Below are 20,898 nucleotides of genomic sequence, written 5' to 3'. Positions count from 1 at the left end.
TGTTCAAATGATTACACCTGTAATCCTGTCTTTTTCTTAGCAACTAAGCAGATAGAGATTTTGGGTGAAAATCCAAGCCAAAGGGGAAATGTCTAGTCAGCCAGTCCACTAATGTAAATTATTTTTAGGAGGGGGGGTTCCTCTAAGACTCGTCTCACACAAACACACATTAGGCCCTCAGCAGAGTCCAAAACTACACCGATGCTTTAACTATTTATCCAATTGAAAAGTGCCTCCTATGTGATTGTTAATCATTTATTTTCCTGCTGCAGATTCCCAATAATATTTGTATATGAATGTAATTGTGTTCAGCAGCAAACTTGGAAGTTGGTTTAAATGTTGGTTTAAACACAGTTTAAATTTTCCTCAAGAATAAGGTTTAAAGTTACACACTATGTGCAATTCTCAACCGAAGGCATTTGTAACATTCTGTGGATGTTAAAGTAAAAAAAAAACATTGATGAAAACAAAGTCATTCACTCATTTGTGGTATATGAAATGTCCAAATTTGCTACAGCTTAGCACAGTTTACCATCAGCTACTTCAGTATTGATATAGGCAACTTGGGTTACTAAAATTATTTTAATAAATATGGAAATATTTAAAGCCAGCATCCAGTTAGCTTAGCTTAGCTTAGCACAAATACTGGAAACAGCTTCATACTGTACAGATATAAGAGCAGTATCACTTTTTCTCATTTAACTCTCTGCAAGAAAGCCATTAAGCATATTTCCCAAAATGCCCTACAGACCAACATGGAGAAACATCTTGTCACTCTATATTGTCTGGAGGCAGCGGTGGTGAACAAGCTGTACAGTTTGGTAACAATTTACGTCATCCTAACCATTCAAACCATTAGTCCTGTTCACTAACCGACATCTCCTCTCCGGAGAGGCATGTTCTAGTTTCAACTAATCACTTCCATTTGGAAAAAGGGTCATGCAGGTGATGACTTAGCACTAGAACACATTCATCTAAATGTACATAAGGCCAGAAGGATCATATAAAGTTTAATTAAGACTGAGTGAGCTAATGTGTGCACTGTCAAATTCACTGTGCTCTGATGTCAGTGTGAGAACACCTGGCACTCAAAGAGCGTGTGGAACCCTCCCATATGATTTATAGTATTATATAATTTATTAGAGGAGAGTTTGGGGATTTCACTAAGACATGCTGATTCAATTTTATTGATTTAAAACCCTTTTGTTGTGTGTAAACTTACAATTGCACCACATCTCCCCTCCTCCACCCTTCTCCTCTTCACAGTGAGCTTCTCTGTAGCAACAAACCTGCAGAAGGGGTAACCTGAACCGCCCCCCTCTCAGTCTGTGTTCAGATCACAGTGTGCACCTTGTTTTCCTCCTCAGGCCGCCACAGAGCAGCTCTGCTGGCCCTCAGGATGTGGAGGGAAGGGCCGCCGGCACTGCCAGATGCCTCGGTGCTTCCGAGTCCTCCTCATCAAACCTTTGCTTTGAGCCTCTGAAAGCCAGTCTGGAGAGAGTGACGGAGCTGAGGGGAAAGTGAACCTCTGACCCAACTGTCACAACTGCAAACACTAAACTCAGTCATCGCTCACCACCACCCAGAGACGCCACACGACCCAGCTTCCGCTCTGCAGTGATCCCTGTGTATGCAGCCCAGAGAGACTGAGAGGTTTTCTGATGCCTCTGTGGTATGGGTCTTCTGGTCAAAGTGGATAATGTGATAATGGTTGTGGGAGGTATCGTCCAGAAGTCCTCACAGCAATGTCAACTCACAGTGCCAGATGTTGAGATGCTAGTCTTTGCTGCATGACAAGTGTGATTGTCTTTAATGTGAAGTCATGGTGTCATTGTTCATGCAATTTTCATGAATGATCCTCATACCTACAGTTGTTAAGAATGCCATCATTGTACAGTGAAAGTGAGGAGATTAGACTGTCTGGCAGCAAGCGATTCTCGTGCCGCCAGTGTTGAGGACAGCTGCTACTGAGATTATGCTGCTGCTAAGATAACAGGTCAAAGGCCAAGCAGGAACCTGCATTCAGCAGGTGCTAAGGAGTGTGAAGGTAGGACCATAGTCGTCCAGACATGCTCTGTTTCTGGCAAACATCCATCCTTACACATTTTCACGTTTCCTTACACGTACTCTACACCGTGCAATGCTCAGCTGTTTGCATCCTACAGGATGATATCAAGAATAGCTTGGCTGCTTTGGCACGTGTGTGTGAATTTTGGCGGTCACAGTGCAGCCATAGTGGGGCACTGTATCATTAGGCTTATGATGATTGTTACGTGTTGTATTTTATCCCCTCCTGCCCTTCTGTCTTTTTCTCTCTCTCATGTTCCTAACAGGTGTCAATCAGTTGATTGGGTTCCACCTGTAGGGGCCGGTTGTGTTGCTCGGTGGGTTGCACCAACTGCAGGCTGGCCAATCGGCAGAGGGGGAGCCAAAGATAAAAACAGGAAGACTCAGACTAGAGCAGCCATTTTGTTTGTTTGATATCAGAGGTTAGTTAGGCCACGTTTTGTTATATTGGTTTCAATTGTTTGGCATGACCACACCTGTCCCATTCTCTCCCACTCTGTGTTGAGACTCAGTCTGATTTAACTGTATGTGAGCAAAATAAATATTGTTGATGGTTCATGGTCTATTTGTTTATCATTTGGGTTGCTTCGTGTTAGTCCCTAACCCTCCCTTGGACCAATAGAAAAGGGACGTAACAGTGTGTCGAGTGAAGCCTGGGATGTGAGGTTAAAAGCTCACAATTTTCCAAACGGAAAATCACAGACACAGATACTGTTATGAAGGTGTGTGTTAAAGGCTGCGAGCTGTCTGAGGGCAACAAAGCCTCTCTTCACAGAGGACATACACCAGGTCAAGAGACCAATACAGGATCTGCTTAAAAACGGTCTACACACTTTCTCTCTCCCTGTCACTAAACGAGACACACAGGGACTGCTTGTATTAAGGCTCCACACAGTGTGGAGGTAAATGGCTTGCCTGTCATTTTTTGGTTCAATCTTCTGCATGATATTGGTGAAGTTTGTCCTTCACAGCAGTAAAAAATTCTATACAGCCTTTTAGTTCACAGCTATTTAAAGACGCAAGATTTTGGCCTACAGTTGTCAAAAGAAAATTTGTGACAAAGTTTGTTCAAGGAGGTTTGTCAAAATCTGGCCTATTTTATTTGTTGCCTCTATAGAGGCTGGTGGACTTATGACTTCTAAACATACAAAGCTCAAAGCAGCTCAACACAAGTATAGATAAGATGATTTAATGTAAAAAGTAAAACAAATGCCTGTTTTAAAGACATTCAGCTGGCTTGCAGGTGAAGATGGCATAGGTCCAGTAACAGAACCCTATAAACCACTTCTGCCTGCCCACAGCATGTTCCCACCTCCTTCTCAAAGGGTTTGAATCCCTTAGGAGAAATATTGGATCTTAGAAGTGGGCCCAACTCTTCATGTTACCGTACAAGCTACAGATGATGCAATTAATACAACACGTGCATGATGTTGCAGATAAAAAGTACAGGAAAGTTAAGAGTTATTAAGTCAACAGATATAATTTGGATGATATGAATATTAGGCTTTATATGTGGGGTAAGACCTGGTACAGTGTGATAACCCCACTTTAGAGATTTTTATGGCTCTGAGATTTGTGAAATGCGCCTCATAAGTGAAAAGTTTGTAAAAATCCCTCAGTGAAGCGCACAGTTCATGCAGTGACTTTACCACAAGTACAAAGCCTGGACTGTTTTTCCTCTTCCCCCTGCACCTTAACATTTCTTTGCTCTTACAAAGCAAGAGGTTACTGCTTAAAATGTGTTAAAATCAACTGCATGGTTTTACAGAGCTTTTGTTTTGCTGTCCTGTTGAACTTCAACACAGGAAAAGAACACTTGGTGTCATTAGTTTTATCTGCAACTATTATATTCAGTAGAAAGGAGCTGCACTGTTGTCTGGCATGCTTTTTGTAAAATACCCCATAGGAAAAGAATAGATGAATGGTTCAGTATGCATTTAAAAGCAAGTAGTGAACACAGGCTCTGTGTCGAGCCCAATGAGCGATGTGGATTGGTTTTGTGGCTCAAGATCTTTGGCTCTGAACCACATGCAAACATTTATTTGGGCACTGTGTCCAGTTTGCAATTCCTCCTCCAGAGAGTTTGTTTAAGCAGGTAACTTATGCAAGTAGGTCTTATTGAGGGTTGAATACACACTATTCCCAAAGGGGTCTGCACATCAGTTTTGACACGAGGGGATGTTTTGTCAAAATCAGATGCAGAAAACGGGGATCTTTTCCTAAGGAGAACTAAAGCGCACACAGAGATTTCCAAGGATCTGTAATTGACATCCTTTCTGCATGGCCAACTGTTTAACGTCTTACAGGCTGTGGCTTCTGCTTCCACTGACGCTTACTTAGAGTAGCCAGCAGCCCTGTTTGACACAGTGGAGAGAGTACTGATTTTGCATCCGCCTCCTTGGTCTGAGTGAAAGGTTTGTGCTCTGGGTTCTTTCCTCTGGCCTCCTTGGGATTGAGGAGATTAGTGACCTAGCTCCTCTGAGGAGCTACAGCTGCAGGAGCCTGAGAAACTGACAACCTATCACACTGCAGATCTCTATGGAGCCCACCTGTCCCTCAACCTGATGTGTTGTAACACATGGGTGCCTCTGTAGATGGCAGAAAGGGGTAAACACTCTCGAAACTGTCAGTCAGGATCAAAGTCATATCAAACAAGCGTTTCAAATCTCCTTAAAAAAGCGTGACCCCGTTAACAGCATGGATGTTCTCAGCTGTCCGGATGCCCCATCAGGGTCGCTGAGTTGACCCTTGTGCAGAAAGCTAGTGGGCCGCACCATTATCCTCTCCCTCAGCTAGTTATCCTTAGAGATGACACTCTGATGACCCATGACTCATGCCTGTTTGAGCCAAATTAAGAAGGAACAAAACCATTTTTAAACTGACCTTCTGACCGCTGGGTGAATGTGGCCCCTTCAAAGCCTTTGTGGTTATCAATTACTGAATTTCTAAATATTTAGAGGAACTGGAACATTATATAAATGTGAATGCACTAAAACAGTTAAATTACCCTAGATTAAAAAGCACTTTACACATTGCAGTAATTCACATTAAGGTCACAGAGAGTTTGGGTTGGAGTATGCCAGCAGCCTTTGGATGGAAGGCAGCAAAACACTTCAGACACATAATTATTCATAATATAAAGTGGTATACATTTTCTCATGTAACTCCTGGCAAGTCAGTGAATACATTTCCAAAGTTTCCATGGTGCTCCGTCATGGAAACCCCAATACATTTTGATTTTGGTTTATTGATCACACAAATTGTGTTCAGCTACTTTCTCTAGTTCATTTCCAGATGTGAAGGTTTAACTTTCCAAAGCCTGGTCTTACTTAAAAGGAGTAACTTCCATGACCACCTGGTCAACATACCAGACAGTTTGTATAGTGACTCACTTAAGAGTTCAACGCCCATCTGCAGAACACCTGGCAAGATCTGGGCTTCCACTTAAAATACCAGCTGCATGGTATTGTATGTTAACAATGTCTGCCGCTGATAGAACAGATGAGCCAACAGACCAAATAGACGCTCTCCTGACCTTCACTGTCTAAATTAAAACCATTGCTCATCCCAATCCGTTTTGAAATACAGTTCAAATTTATGATTTACTAATAAATCTGAGTAATGAAAGGATAGGGAGGAAAGATACTATAAAGTCACTCATCCTTTGAGGATCACAGTGGCATATGTCCCATAAATAATGCCCCCTGTTGTTATATCAGCCCAGTTATTTATCTGATCAAGGGTAGTACCGTGATCCTTTCCTCCCTGCGTGCATGACACCTGTTGGAGTGCAAGATTTTGGGAACTCCTTAAAGTCGATGGAAGCTGCAGATTCATTTGATAATTCTCTGTAGGTTCATCGCTGCAAGCGACTCTTTTGCACATCGTCGAAATGTTGTTTAGCGTTATGAAAATCCTTAATCACAAAAAGCAGCCACTTGTGACACACATGCTCTTCATTCATGCTTATTAATTCTCTTTCAAGATCTTTAAATACACCTCTCACTGTGGTAACAAGCTCTGTGGCTGCCAGGCTTGGATTACTGCAATACGGATGGCAGTTATCAGTAGTACCACTGGGCACATTGCAGAGGTTAATTCACACTTTACTTTAATTACACAGTGATTTACACAGGATGCTGCAATGGTGCACATTAAACTTTATAACCTTTGGTGCTGCGCTACCCTATGATATATCAAAATCCCCAACTAAGACATCTAATAATCACTGCAGTCATTTACAGGTTTTCTTCCTCTTCCACATGAGGTAGTCAAAATGGCATCAGTTTAAAGGTGGTTTTCAGATGCAGCTTTTCCTGTGATTCAGCCCTTACACGTTTATCCTCAGTGACATATGCTGCATGTAGAAAGTTTAGTTTGCCTCAGTCTATGTTAACCGTGTCAAAGTTCAATCCAGAATCACTGTGAAAGATGACGTGATAGATTTTCAAAACGACAACTCGGGGTGACCTCGTTCCCAGTCCCATCCCCCAGCGCACACCTCGTGGTCTCTGTTTTACAGGTCGTGTGAGAGAGGTCAAGGATGGCTCCTCCTAGACAACAAGTCCAGTTTCAAGTCCAAGGCTCAAGCCCCTGATACAGGGGTGAGATGTACTATCATGGCAGCCATTCCTGGTGACACAAACTACAGAGTGCATTCCACAAACCAAATGTCAATATGCTTGCATGGAATCTTGTTAATCACTTGAAGTTACCACACAGAGGCATACGGTGACACAGAGTACCACAAAGTAAAGATTACCAAAAAACACATCACGTGTGATTTGAGACACTGAGATCCTGTTGGACACAGAGATGTTGAAAGAGCTCCAGGCCTGTTCCTTGGCGTGTGGCAGGACAGTCTGCTTTGAAACATCATGATGAAACTCAACCTCTCCATTGACTCCTTTCACCAAGACGTTTTTGATAGATTTTGATGTCAAGCACAAATGGACACTAATGTGTAATGAAATTGTTGAGAACACAGTTTGTTGAATAAACCATTATAAACAGGTATACTTGAAATCTACTGGGGATCACTTTAAATGAGGGAATGAACAATGTAAAAAGTTTGAGTGGATTGAAGGTGTATTACACGTCATATTTCACATCTATCAACAACCTTACTTTCTATGTTTTATTGAGGTCACGCGCATACCAACATGTTCAGCAATCTGCAAACCTGTGACTCTGACTGTTTACTTTTTGTCCCCACCAAAGCATTATATATTGGGATTATCAACACACAGAACGTGTTTCTGTTAGTAGATCTCAAAAAAAAAGAAATCTTCATTGCCCCCATGTTAAAAGTAATTTCTGCAGCGCTGCTGTTATGGTAATGTAACATTACACAATGCGTTATCTAATGTTGTTAATCTGCTTTTTAATTTCTGTTTACTCTAACGGCCAGGTATGAGAAAATGGCTTTAAAGTTAGGTTTGGTAATCTTGAGAATCTTGCAAGAGTAGGCTAGATTTAAAAAATATATATTCTAGTGCTATGCTGCATGACCAAAAATCACTATCACTGTATTTTCTAAGAATCTGACATTTTCACTAGGGCTGTATTGGCAAGCTTCTCACGATGCGATACGTATCACAATACACGTGTCACTATATGATATATTGCGATATATCGGGATACGACATGATAAATATTGCAATATTCTGTTTTTTTTTAATGAAAATATAAAGATAGATCTGGAAATACAACTTGCTGTATACCACCAGGATAGTCTAATACGAACATAACATATTGATAATACAGCAGAAAAATTGCACCAAAACTACTTAAAAATGTATTTGTATTTCACATAGTCACTCAGCAGAGAACACACTGAACTGAAATGCACTTGCCATAAACAACTATATGGAAATAAAGTGCATATTGTATTCTCACTGTGTCACTGAGCACTTTTTTACTAAAATGCACTTGCCACAACTTCATTTGAAAATAAAATACATCCTGTATTCTTTTCTTATTGTGCCACTGACCACTCTTAACTTACATGTAGATGCCATAAACATCATATGAAATAAAGTGCCTTAAGTAAAGTTGTCTGTCACTATGGCTGGGTCCTTTTGTTTTCAGAAACTCTGCGATGTAACTGCCTGTACGGCTCTCGTGCTGTGGTGTTGTGATGTGGTGTGACATAATCGGAACATTCGACTGGTGGTCTTGTCTTCTAACATCGTACCTCAGGGCTACTCTCTATGTAAATCTATAAGAAAATGACCCTACTTCTTACTTGATATAAGACAACACTTTTTTCAACATGCTGTACTTTTACTTTTTCACAACATTTTTATGACTTTTCAACATACTATATTATGACCTTTTGACATTTTTAGACATACTATAAAATTACTTTTATATTTGTTTTTTTACATGCTATACTATCACTTCATTATAAAAAATGTTCACACTTTACATGTTATAATATTACTTTTTTATGACATTATTCAACATGCTATACTATGACTTTTTAATGTTTTTTTCAAAAAAACTATACTATGACTTTTTTCAACTTTTTTCTACATGCTATACTATGACTTTTTAATGAATTTCTTTGACGTAATATACTATGACTCTTTTATGATTTTTCAACATGCTATACTACGATTTCTTTCGTCATAATACAGTGTCTTTTTATGACTTTTTTCGACACTATACTATGACTTTTTAATGATTTCTTCAACATCCTATACTATGGATTTTTTCAACGTAAAAAAGTGTCTTTTTTCAACTTTTTTCTACATGCTATACTATGACTTCTTTATGAATTTCTCCGACATACTATACTTCAACTCTTTTATGATTTTTCAACATACTATATACTATGACTTTTTTTGACATAATAAAGAGTCTTTTTTATTACTTTTTTTCTACATGCTATACTATGACTTTTTTACAACTTTTTTCAAAATACTATACTATGACTTTTTTTGACATAATAAAGAGTCGTTTTTCATGACTTTTTACGACATACAAAACTATGACTTTATAATGACTTTTTGTTTACATACTTTGCTATGACCTTTTATGACTTTTTTAACATACTACACTCAGACTTTTTAGGACACTTTTCAACATAATATACTATGATTTTTTCAAAACTTTTTTTGAAAAACTATTCTATGGCTTTTTTATGGCTACGTTGTGATTGAGAGATTGCAAACACAAAGTTGTCCAATCTGGGAGTTTTATATATTTACGTCTGACAACCTTAACCATTTCACAGTGTGTTTTTAGTTCATTAAAGTTAACCTTTTTGGTCACCCAACAATGTTTTATTCAACATTTGGTCTCCACCCTCTCGTGTCACTTCTGGTTGCCAAAAGCTAAGATGGCGAAGGCCAAAAACCAAGATAGCAACATGATCCATATTAACTCCCTTGTTAACTCATTCATTACTCCTGGTAGACGGTCAACCATTCACCCTATATTGGGCAGTAATTTGAGATTTTGGACACTTACTTCTTATCATTTCGTGTCATCAGTGTACATGCTATGGACACTACTTTTTCATCACATTGTGGACATTTTGAGGGCAGTGGATACATTTCCATACTCTTAATTTTGACACTTAATATAAAAAGGTTAACCATAAAGTGCACTATATAGCAAATAGGAAGTGAAATTCAGACACAGCCTACGACTGATCCACAATATCAGCTCAGATATTATAAGTCCCCCAGTCTGGCCTCAGTGCTTTAAGTGGTTGTATAAAAAGTTGATAATTCATGATGTCCTGTGTGAGTCTAAAGTGCAGTTGAAGTTCACCTCACTGTCAACGAGAGACAGGTGAGTAACACATATTACTATCCTCAACTATAAGATGATATATAATATCATCATCATCAGGTTATCTTTTTTGCATATCAGTTGTTTTTAATCCTGGACTCTAAGGCTGTATGAGAGTATGAGATGGGACTGGGCTTGTTGTTTAGTTGCTGCACAGTGAACCTGACCGAGGTCAGAGGTGGAGCTGAACCATCACTCCTGTCCTCACATGAATGACCCGAGGGAAGGGCAACAAAGGGATGAAAAAGTGGAGGACAAGGGAGGAGCGGAATGACAGAGAGAGCAAAATGCTCAGTCCTCACTGCACTTTCACTTTTCATCAAGTATTTTTGCTTTACACGAGCTGAAAGAATGCACCGTGGGGCAGCCTGCAGCTCACCTTGACAGTGCACGGTTCCCCTGAGCATCATCTCTCCGCCACTCCCTGCATCAAACCCACGTCTCAACATGTCCTCAGTCCAGGGCCAATATGTATCCTGAGCACCATCTGGGGGGATATTTGTCCACACTAGGACATAAGTGTGTCCTAGTAAAAATTATTCTTATTTTATGTTTTGTTCAGAGGGCCACCTGGATGTGAGACTGAATGCAGACCTATTTAGAGAGTGTGTTGACAAGCTGCACTGACTAATATCAAGTCCAGTACATCTGCACAATTTCTCTGATGTCAAAGATAAGGGTTTGACCCCGTATCACCTCAGAGGTTATTGAGAGTAATGGCTTTGCAGGTCATGGACAGAGTGGAGCCATAACTCTGTCATGCCTGCGCATGACAGAGTTATGGCTCCACTCTGTCCATCTCTGCCTTTTACAGCTTTGTGTCTGTAGGCTGCAGTGGGAGAGGAAATACATGGGTTCACATGCAGACATTGATAAACTCACTCTAAAGAGGTTTTTTAAAAAACAAAGAAAACACTTATCTAAAATCCTCAGTGGCTTAAAATAATCCCCTCCCTCTACTGATCAATCATCTACATACTTCAATAATTTTAAAAAGTGGCTTTTCCACAAGCTCTTTTCCCGCTACACCTTGTAAAATGGTGCTGACGTCCCAAATTAGACTGCTGGGTTGTAAGACTAGCTATTACTGACCTTACCACAACCTATCATTCCACTATAGTGAAAATCTAACAGAGAGTCAGGTGGTTACTGTAAACTCTTTCCACGAATACAAATCAGGCAGCAAAAACATTTTAGCTTCGATACATTGTGTCTAAAACTGAGAGTTGACGGCATACTTTCACAAGTGTGATTTAAGTTACTTCATTGAAGTTCTTCCAAATACTCCCACGTGTCATATCTGACCATTATTTAAATTTTATAATATGTAACCTGTAGCTCAGTCTAAGAGCCTGCTAATTCCACAAATGTATAGATACATTCTTAGTAAAGGACTACATTCGTGTGTGTATATATATATATATATATATATATATACCAACACCCAACTTTTTCCACCCTCACACACCATAAATAAACAGCGAGCAAGGAAAATAAATGTTTTCATAAAGGACAGATGTTGCCATTGGATACAAGATTAGACTTGGCTTGAAGCTTCCCCTGAGAGAGAAAGATAACACTCTCATAGTAAATGATGTTATGTATTGGGTGTGCAGACCAGTGGAACAGTAGCAGCCAGTGCTGGAGAATGGACATACTCAGCCCTGAAGGCTTTCCACTGTGTAAGCCCTGAACCACATCTTCTAACTAAGGGTGATAAAGGGGCCGAATCCAACATTTTTAAGGAAATCCCTTTCCCCCACTTCCACAATTTACAATCAGGCTTTTCTTAAATATAACCATGCTCACAGCCACCCTCTGACATGTTGCTGCACACAGTCTGTCTTTAAGCAGCTAATATACTACTGTAAGGCAGGCCAATTGACAAGTTATGTCAGGGTTATGAATAATACCATCACAAACTCAAAGAATAATCCCAACAGATTTGAAGTGAGACACGTGCATTTACTCGAAACAAAACGCTCCCATCCACATGCTGTTTTCATAAAGGGCCACTTGAAGAAACACTCACACTGTTTGCTCGGTCAGTCAGAGGTCCTCATTGTGTTGACTATTATTCTACTCTCTACAGGGTGGGCTATTTCACTGGAGGTATCGAATGATCACCTTTTCTGTTTTCCCTTGAGTGGATGTAGTGGTCAAATCATCAATGAGCCACTGTGGAGGTGCAGGCTTCTGACACGCAACCAAAAAGGGAAGCTGTCAATCATCTCCGAGGTTCAAACCACCTCAATAATGCTCTGTCTTCTGTCAACTTGAAAATTTAAAGCCCATTGTGTACATATAATAATTGCTCTCTACAGTAATTACAGATTATTTTTAAAGTAATTACTTGTAAGAATGTGATTAGCTCATTTCGCCACCCGCAGGTATTTAGTTTATGTTCCGACATGTGAGATGAAAGGTGTGATAATAACATAACTAAATGGTCTTGCAACTAGTCTGCCATAAAGACCATTTGTTTACTGTGCAGGATGCTCTCACTGAAGAGCAAACAGAGAAAAAAGGTGATGACTAAACCCTAACCCCCAACACTCTCATTCCTGTCTGGTGTCATGAAAGAAGCTCTTCAGTCATGACAAGTTAAAAAACACACACACCATCCAACATCTCTCCCCTGAGGAAAAGAGAGTAGACCTAGGTGTGGTTGCAGCTCTGGGGCGAGAGTTTTGCATGTTGAACTCCTTTTTTAATTTCTTCGCATGAGAAAGTCAAGCGGTTTGGAAAACAAAACTCATAGGACAACCTTTATTAATTGCAGAAAATGTTTGCATTTGCAGAGTCTGTAAACATCTGCAGGGAAAGATGATGCAGCTGCCGGGCCACACAAACCACAGGCAACACCACCAGTTGACCAAAGGAAGGGCCTTTGGGAGAGAGAGAGAGAGGTGGGATTGATGTTCCACTTTTCATTAGAAGAGTTTGGAGAGCTCTAAAATAAAGCTCGATACCGCAAGCATTTACTAAACCATGCCCTGGCAGCTGGTGACCCATCCGAGCTGAGTCTGTAGCCTTGTTATTAGATGGTGGCTTGTTATGGGGTCTTGAACAATGTAACCTCACTTGTCAACAACTCCAGAGGCTTCCAAAGTGCAACAATCTGACATAACCCCAAACTGCAAACTTAATCCAATCTATTGCTCAACACAGCCGAACAGATTTCACTCTCATTGATAGCAATTAACTGCATTCCACGCATCAGTGGTTGCAGGCAAAACGTTGACTGATTCTAAATGGAGTTTGAGCTGCAGGAAGGAGTTGTAGAAAACAGGTGAAAAGAGACCAGCGGCACCATCTACCTACAGATGAGAGGATGTTTTGAAAAACTGTATTAAGCTATTATTGTTGATTTATTTAAAAGAGAGCGATGTGATGCGTTTGCTCTTTGGGTGGCAAAAAATTATTTTTAAAAAAACAAGCAGTTAAGCACTTATCTGCGTACGATATTACAATTAGTACCTGATAAATAAATAAAGCTGGAGAAACTTTAAATGATTGTATTTATTGATGCATGAGGAAAGCAGGAGGCTATTGCAGTTCTGCTCAATACAACTCTAGTGGGCCAACTCAACAATTCATTAGGTCTCCTACTTTCAAAGACAATAAAAATAGTTGTATCTAAAAGCTATGAATGCAAATGGGAAGAAAAGAAGAAAAAAAAAAACATTGTTATGATACAAATTCATCAAATTTAGCAAATCTTCTCCCAATTATCACACTTGCATGTGCACATGTACAGAGAGCACTTGGTGATCAATATCATCAACATGTGAAAACATCAGGTAACTAATCGGTGTGTAAAATGATCTAGCTCTAGCGGTAATGTCAGGATCTACATAAACTTGCTGCCCTCTTGAGGCAAGAGAAAGATCACTTGTAATTTTGTAAAACAATTCTTGAGAATAAATAATACAATTTCAAATAACAAAACAGTGTTTTAGGAGTTTAACAATACAGTTAAAAAATAAATCTAACTAGCAAAGCCTTCCCCAAAAAACAGGAAATGTTTCCAAATGTCATATTTACACATAGCTGTACTAAGCTACAAAGAGTTTGTTCTGGGTTTGTTCCATGTTTTTATGTTCATTTATGTTAATGACATCCCGTAACCAAAGGTCGAAACAGAAAAATCAACGTTAGTTAATTTTGAACAAGTTCAAATCAAGTTCAAAAAGCTGTTGTGTCCCCAAAATCTTTGTTCCATTTGGTATACATAGTAAGAGTCGAAGAGCTAACACTGGGCTTAATGCGCTTCAGGGAATCCTCAAAGTCCTTCATCTTGATGTTACGCATCTGTGTACAGACAAACACAAATAAATACTGTAACATACTGGTTCTTAAATAGGCAGAAAGGAAATATCTGTAGTATTGTGAATATAGCAATACCTCACTAGCAGCCATACTTCGGACTTGGTCTGGACCCAACTCTGTGTAAGAGAGGATTTTCAGATTAAAAAAGCTGCAGATTTAGATCGTCACGGAGGCTGAAATACACACCAACGATACCATAATGTTTGGAGGACATATTACCTCTAATTGGCCCAAGCGCAGCATCTTTGGCTAATGACGTGAGATCACTTCCTGAATATCCTGCACTATTTCTATCAAGTCAAATATCAAGGAATGAATGCATATACACAGAAAAATAATGCTGTAAAGGCTGTATGGCATTTAAATATCAAACTCACTTAGCGAGATAGGACAGCTCGTTTGTGCTCAATGGATTCCCATGCTTTTCCAAAAGGTTTTTCAGCAGCGTGCATCTTGTCTGGAGGAACGAGCGTTACATCCTATATATAAATGAACTTTAAAAATGCAACATTCACATTTCAAAGCGAACAAAGACACTGATCATAGTATAAAAACTGTGAAAACGGTTCCAGCGTAAATACCTCTGCATCAGGCAATGCCACATAAATCCTTTTTGCAAAGCGTCTGTAAGATTAAAGGGAGAGGAAAACTGTAGTGAGCTTGTAACAAAAGAAATGCATATTAATTGTGCAGCATGTGGAGCTGCAGCATGTACCTCAGTACCGCTTCATCGAGCTCCTGAGGCCTGTTGGTCGCTCCCATTACGAGCACCCTGTCATCCCCTCCTGACTGCACCTGAAACCAAGAAGCATCGTCGTGAAAATAAAACCGTAGCTCTCTGACATAACAAGTGACTTTAGCGCTCTGGAGCAGGTTAGTGATCACATTTCAGAGGCTGCTCTTACCCCATCGAACTCAATGAGGAACTCGGTTTTTAATCGACGAGAGGCCTCATGTTCTCCCTCCCTCCTGTCACAGAGCAAGCTGTCAACTTCATCTGAATAGAAAATAATTTAGAAAAATGACCGGTTTATTTATGAACTGCAATTTTGGAGATACAATTAGTGTTTGGGTCACATTTAGTCAATAAATAGACATGGGTAATACAAACCGATAAAGATGACAGAGGGTTGCAATTCTCTGGCAACTGCAAACAGCGCTCGTACAAGCTTCTCTCCCTCTCCTACCTGTGATGGCGAAGACAAGAAAGGTTAAAAAAATTAAATAAATGTAGTGTAGTGTGGAGACCTACTCCAGACAAAAAGAGCACTAAAAGTGTGTTCTTACATATTTAGACGTCAAACTGGCTGCACTGATGTTGAAGAACGTGGAGTTTGACTCTGCAGCGACTGCTTTGGCCTAGTAGAGAAAGCCAGGGTTGCATTTCAAATCATAATACTGAAGCAGTTTGATCTGGACGAATGTGTTTGCTGTGTTGAAAAGAACATTTGACTTACCAGCATGGTTTTCCCATTTCCAGGCGGGCCAAATAAAAGCAAACCACGTGCAGGAGCTCTCAGGCCGGTAAAGAGCTGAATGGCATAATGTTAAATAAATGTTAAAAGTAAATCTGAAAAAGTATAACTATAGTAAGCTGAGAAAAGATATTAATGAGTGATCACCTCTGGTCTTAAGGCTGGGAGAATGACAATCTCTTGGAGTGCTTGCTTGGCCAAGTCCTGTCCTGCAATGTCTTCAAAGGAAACAGACGCGCCACTGCAATGAACACAGAAAGCAAATTAAACTGCAGCAAAGGTGAATTGTTTTCAATTATTTAATTTCCGGTGCAATGTGCAGGTGTTATAATAGCATTGCTTCTAAATACCTGTCAACAATGTCATTCATAATCAAGTTGGCCAGTTTGCTGTCCACATTCTTGAAGTTTTTCATATCCCTCTTTGGAGGCTGTTTCACGGCTGTGGGTTTTCCATTTTGAGCTTTTCCAACCCGTGGGGTCACCTTAGCAGGAACACAAATATCCAGAGAGCAGTACACACTTCATCACGATCAGACATCTTTAACTAACATACTACTGGGCAACTAAATGGAATTTAAAACTCACCTTTGGATCAGTGGATCTGGATGGGGGTCTAACAAAAGTGGAGGGCCTGGTGTTAGTGGACACACCTCGTGCTGCAGGCCGGCTCTTAGGCACAGGCTTTGGTTGTGGAAGATCATGATTTGAGGTCTTCAGTGGATTACTGCTCCTTTTAGATGCCATTGTTGCCTCTGTGAAGCAGGAAGAGAATTCATATTCGGCATCTCTGTCCAGATTTAGATGACTAGTCTAAACTTGGCGATGTTAATAAACAACCATGTCACTTACCCAAAAGAGCAAGCCTATCTCTTGCCATGGTGAGATTGGCGACCATTTTATCTTGCAGTCTTTTTGCTCTGTCATATTGCTCTCCTGCCAACATAACGTGGTGTATAAGGCTAACGCATTTCACACTGTGTGCAATCAAATGTACATATATGTATACTACCTTGTCCCGTGATCTCTACAGCAATCCCCCTTTCAAGCTCAGAAATCCCCTTCTTGTACCACTGTACAGCCTCCTCTTTATCTCCTAGCATTACATAGAAGAGTGTGTGTTTATTACAAGCTGCCATACGACACAATAAATATGTCACACTATAAACAAACCTGTGTCATGTTCGTCGATCCTCAGTGCCTTCGATACATACTCAAACGCCTGTTTATGGTAGTTTTTAATAACTTCACCGCTGTCTTTGCTTTTACTTGTCATTATTTTGGCCGACATTAGCGTTCGTTACGTTCAGAGTTAGTCGCTTTTGAAGTGTGTACGCCTAGTAGTTGTCCTCGCCATTCCGTTCCGTTCAGACCCGGACTGTATACAGGAAGTGGACCTAGACGTCGTGACGTCAGCCATTGGTTTGTGGACTCACGTTTTGAAGCCTCGAGTTCAGCGTTTAGGGGGTCACCATCTTGGATTAGGCCGTCGCCATTTTGACTTTTTGCAACCTTTCTTTCTTTCTTTCTTTTTTGAGGTTTATTGGCGGTTGGCAAACAATGAATTGGTGCATTACCGCCACCAACTGGTATGGAGTGTGGATCAGGACGTCTAGTACTTATAGTATATATATATATATATATATATATATATATATATATATATATATATATATATATATATATATATATATATACTTTATATATATATAAAAGAAAAAAATAAAGAAAAAGGGACAAAACACAAAACAAAACAACAGGCTCATATTTTCTTAATAATATTAGTTAGTCTAGGATACTGAAATAGTACTTGATAACATTGAGTTCTTTTGCAGAATATCTACTACATCAAAACGTACCTCCATCTTGCCGAGGTTTCGAATCAGCTGCCTTCTTTCTTGCTCATATTTGTGACATTGAACAATGTCACAAATATGTTCTATTGTTTCCTCTTGCCCACAACAGTCACATTTGCCTGTTTCATGTTTTCCTATCTTTAGAAGCATACTGTTAAGGCCAGTGTCTCCAAATCTAAGTCATGGTATCTTTGTTTCATCTCTCCTGTTCCTTCCTGCACATCTCACATCCCTCTGAATATGATCCTTGATTATGGATCCTTTTGGCTAATTGATGTGATAAAGTCCAGATTACAGCAACTACAAAACATAGTTTGACGCTGAAAATACAGCAGGAATCTTGTCTCTGGTAAATATGAGGAAAACAGGATGAACTGAGGAAATTAGATGATTGAAATGTAAGAGGTCTTATAAAGATTGAGGTTGAATATTTCAGGTGCATTGAACGTTCATTGAACGTTATAAAGCGCCCCGTTACTTTGCTGTATCTGTGGTGCTGCACTGACTTCTGTGATTGATGCTCATTGCTCCTCTCCTCCAGGTGGAGGCGCTGTAGGACAAACAAACACAACTGGTTTCTGAATGTTTTCATTGGAACTGGAATATAAAGAAGCAGTGATGAAACTGCTGTAACATGTAGCGTCGTTGTATCAGCTGTTTGTTGAACAGTAGACAGAGTATGAAAAGACTGGGTCCCGCTGTGTTGCTCAGGCTGTACTACAGTGTCTATTCACAGGCGCGATCCCACTACTGAGCGGCACGGGGGCTTTGACCTGCTCCGTCTCCGACCTGGGTCGGTGCACCCCTCCTTAAGCGACCTGGTGGTCCCGGGCTCCCCCAGGAGCACCATATCGATACCGAACTTAGTGCGGACACCCGATCTTCATAGTCCGCTGCAGCTCAGAGCTCCTGAGCTCAAACGATCCTCCAGCCTCAGCCTCCCGGTAACTTGGATTACAGGCGCGCGCCACCGCACCCGGCGAGAGTGCTATTCGTTCAGAGAGGTTTGGGTTTTTACAAACGTGACGTCATCAGGGTGTACGATCAAGCGGCATCTAGTGATGAAAAAAAACCTGCAGCTGCAACGTTGAAGGCTGATCAGTATTTGTACGATTTACCTAAAACCTTATTTCAATAATGATTAATACTTTATCTCGTATCTTTAAACATCTGTGTGCTCAGTATGAGTTGTTATAATCCACAGTCATGCACAGTTGATGTTTTTCAAAACAATCTTATATTCACAATCTGTTATTCAAATATAAAGAAGTTATGCTTGTTCTGACGCTTAATACCAAGACAGTATATTGAGCTGAGTAGCTTAAAAGTGGATCACAATGTGACATATTTTCTTTATTTGAAGAATAAAATTAATACGTTTCTGGAACTACTTTTGTCTCCAACATTTCAATGACAGAGGTGCAACATGACACTTCAATTTAGGTGTGATGAGGTTTAAAAAGCCCTTTAACCTTTTCTGGATTGTAAACTTCTTAGACTGGTAATTTGTTGTTATTTATGAGCCTCTGGTTTATTTAGTGAAGTCTGGTTCAACCACACATCTTCTTTCATTTGTTGTCTATTAGTTCTCGTCAGGACTTTGCAGATGTGTACTGACTGAGCTCTCTTTACACCTTCTGACTTCTGTTAAGGTGGTACGAGTCACATCTTTATGAGTAATTAAACCTCTTATTATTGTGGAAAAAATAACACCCATCATGTTATGTGTCAAAATGGCCGGCACTGTTTATTAACACTCACAAACAGGCAAATGATCAGTTCAAATTAGTAATTCTTCTGTTCACATAAAGCAACTTTTAACCTTTTCTCAATAGTCCTTTGTGCTCCTTTATTTCCTAAAGCTTTATATCAACAGTGAATTGAAAGTTTAATGTAGAAAAATGTGTGATATGAAGTTAAACCTACAACTGTTTAGTTCAGCTTTAGTGTCAAGAATTATTTCTCACTTTGTACTGAATCAAAACGAGACGTTGTACATTATGAATGATCACTGTCGGTGAAGTACGAGGACTGGCTTGGTTTGTTGCTACAACTAAAGGTTTTACTTTGAATGATGATAATTGATATTTCTAAGTTTGAACAAGTTGTTATCTTTATCTATGTTAAACCTTTAGCATTCCTCTTTTAAACTAATAATAACAGAAAGCTACTGGCAAACTGCAAAACAAATAATACAAATGAGAAAAGTGTCTGATGAGAAAATTGTGTTAAAAATCCCACAAATCCACTGCGATCTCAAATATGAAGGAATCTGTTTGATGTTGAGTTGGTGGTGAACGTGGAGGATGAGGAGGAGGAAGAAGCCTCTCTGATGCTCAGATCTTGCAGAAGGAATTCATCCGTTGGGACCCGACTGAGTGTGTCCCTCTGCTCCTCCACTTAGGTCTTCTCAAGGCAATAGGACAGTTCCTCCTTGGTGATATCAGATCATCTTCTCAAGTCCAGTCACGATTAAGACAACTTTATTCTCTGTAAAAGTTAGAGAGAATTTGTACTTCATTAATAAGGAATGTGATGAGTTTCTGTTCATCTTGCAAATGTTTGACATGTGTGTCCCACGTCTGTGTCTTCATGATGTCCTCAGGGCTCTTTGGGTCACATGCCCTGCAGGTTAATCAGTCTCTTGTATGTAAAGTCTGTTGGGGGTGTTTGACTATGTGTAAGCTTTATTTCTATTGCTCGTAGTCAGGTCTATGTTAAAGAGAGATTCTCATTGTTGGGCCGTTTGTCAAACATTTACAAATGTCCTCTTTATTTCACCTGACTATTCTTCCACCAGAGGCTCATAAAAGGTTACACAGGGTCTTAAGAGGGAGTTATGTGTCATCCCTTTATCGTCTATGAATCTCTCCTTTATGGTATTACTATGTCAGTAATGTCAGTATGGTCTAAGTCGTGTATACTCAGTGTTATGCTAATGTTCGGCTAATAAAGTTAGCAAAAGACACCTCATATTTGTCTACATAACACCACGGTCACAACAAACATATCAGCTCAAAGATGACACAACACAACACAGCACAACACAAATAAGAAGTAGTTATATTAGCTCTTACTGTTCGTAGCTTTCCTTCTGGGTCCTCAGCTAGCTTCAAAAGTCTGCAGACCAGATGAAAACCGTGGCTGAAGTGAGTCCAATTAATTAGCTAACTAGCATTAGCAGTGTTGAAAAAAAGAAAAGAAAGTTAGCTTCATAACTAAATCTCCTCAGCTGGTGTTATCTCTTCAAGCTCCTCTCTCGAAATGAAGCCCTTTAGCTCAGTCCTGCAGAAGAAATAACTCCAGACCTCACGACTCTCAACTTTCTATCAAACCTGTCAAGGTGACAAGGTGACGTCAGCAACA

The 20,898-nt window shown here is 39.9% G+C and overlaps 1 protein-coding gene across 2 annotated transcripts; it reads right to left on the bottom strand.

Moving 5' to 3' along the window:
- Window positions 1-13,373: 13,373 nt before the first annotated feature.
- LOC137883460 (spastin-like) lies at window positions 13,374-17,142 on the bottom strand. Of its 2 annotated transcripts, XM_068724950.1 has the most exons (16): window positions 16,850-17,139; window positions 16,689-16,772; window positions 16,529-16,612; window positions 16,265-16,431; window positions 16,028-16,161; window positions 15,825-15,918; window positions 15,660-15,734; window positions 15,490-15,561; window positions 15,314-15,389; window positions 15,108-15,199; window positions 14,918-14,997; window positions 14,784-14,826; window positions 14,580-14,659; window positions 14,422-14,492; window positions 14,278-14,318; window positions 13,374-14,184 (listed from the first exon to the last, which is right to left on the bottom strand). In XM_068724950.1, the coding sequence occupies exons 1-16, from the start codon at window positions 16,965-16,967 to the stop codon at window positions 14,059-14,061; spliced, it is 1,437 nt and encodes a 478-aa protein (XP_068581051.1). In that variant the 5' UTR covers window positions 16,968-17,139; the 3' UTR covers window positions 13,374-14,058. The 2 variants fall into 2 exon arrangements, 1 of the variants encoding a protein (XP_068581051.1); XR_011104576.1 differs by lacking the exon at window positions 13,374-14,184 and having other exon boundaries at window positions 14,299-14,318; window positions 14,580-14,681; window positions 16,850-17,142.
- Window positions 17,143-20,898: the final 3,756 nt, after the last annotated feature.

The sequence above is a fragment of the Cebidichthys violaceus genome, unplaced genomic scaffold (assembly GCF_023349555.1).
Source record: "Cebidichthys violaceus isolate CVI_PGR_0920_01 unplaced genomic scaffold, fCebVio1.0.p SCAF_10, whole genome shotgun sequence".
In the NCBI taxonomy this organism is placed as follows: Eukaryota; Metazoa; Chordata; class Actinopteri; order Perciformes; family Stichaeidae; genus Cebidichthys; species Cebidichthys violaceus.
The sequence above is the reverse complement of the archived record's forward strand: the minus strand, read 5'-3'. Positions and strand labels throughout refer to the sequence as shown.

Bases quoted from the DNA above. Each gene is read 5' to 3' on its own strand.
- LOC137883460 (XM_068724950.1), bottom strand. From the start codon at position 16,967: ATGTCGGCCAAAATAATGACAAGTAAAAGCAAAGACAGCGGTGAAGTT. The intron at 16,613-16,688 runs GTAGTATACATA...TTATGTTGGCAG, and splicing joins TGTAGAGATCACGGGACAAG to GAGAGCAATATGACAGAGCA. The intron at 16,162-16,264 runs GTGAGTTTTAAA...GTTCCTGCTAAG, and splicing joins CCAGATCCACTGATCCAAAG to GTGACCCCACGGGTTGGAAA.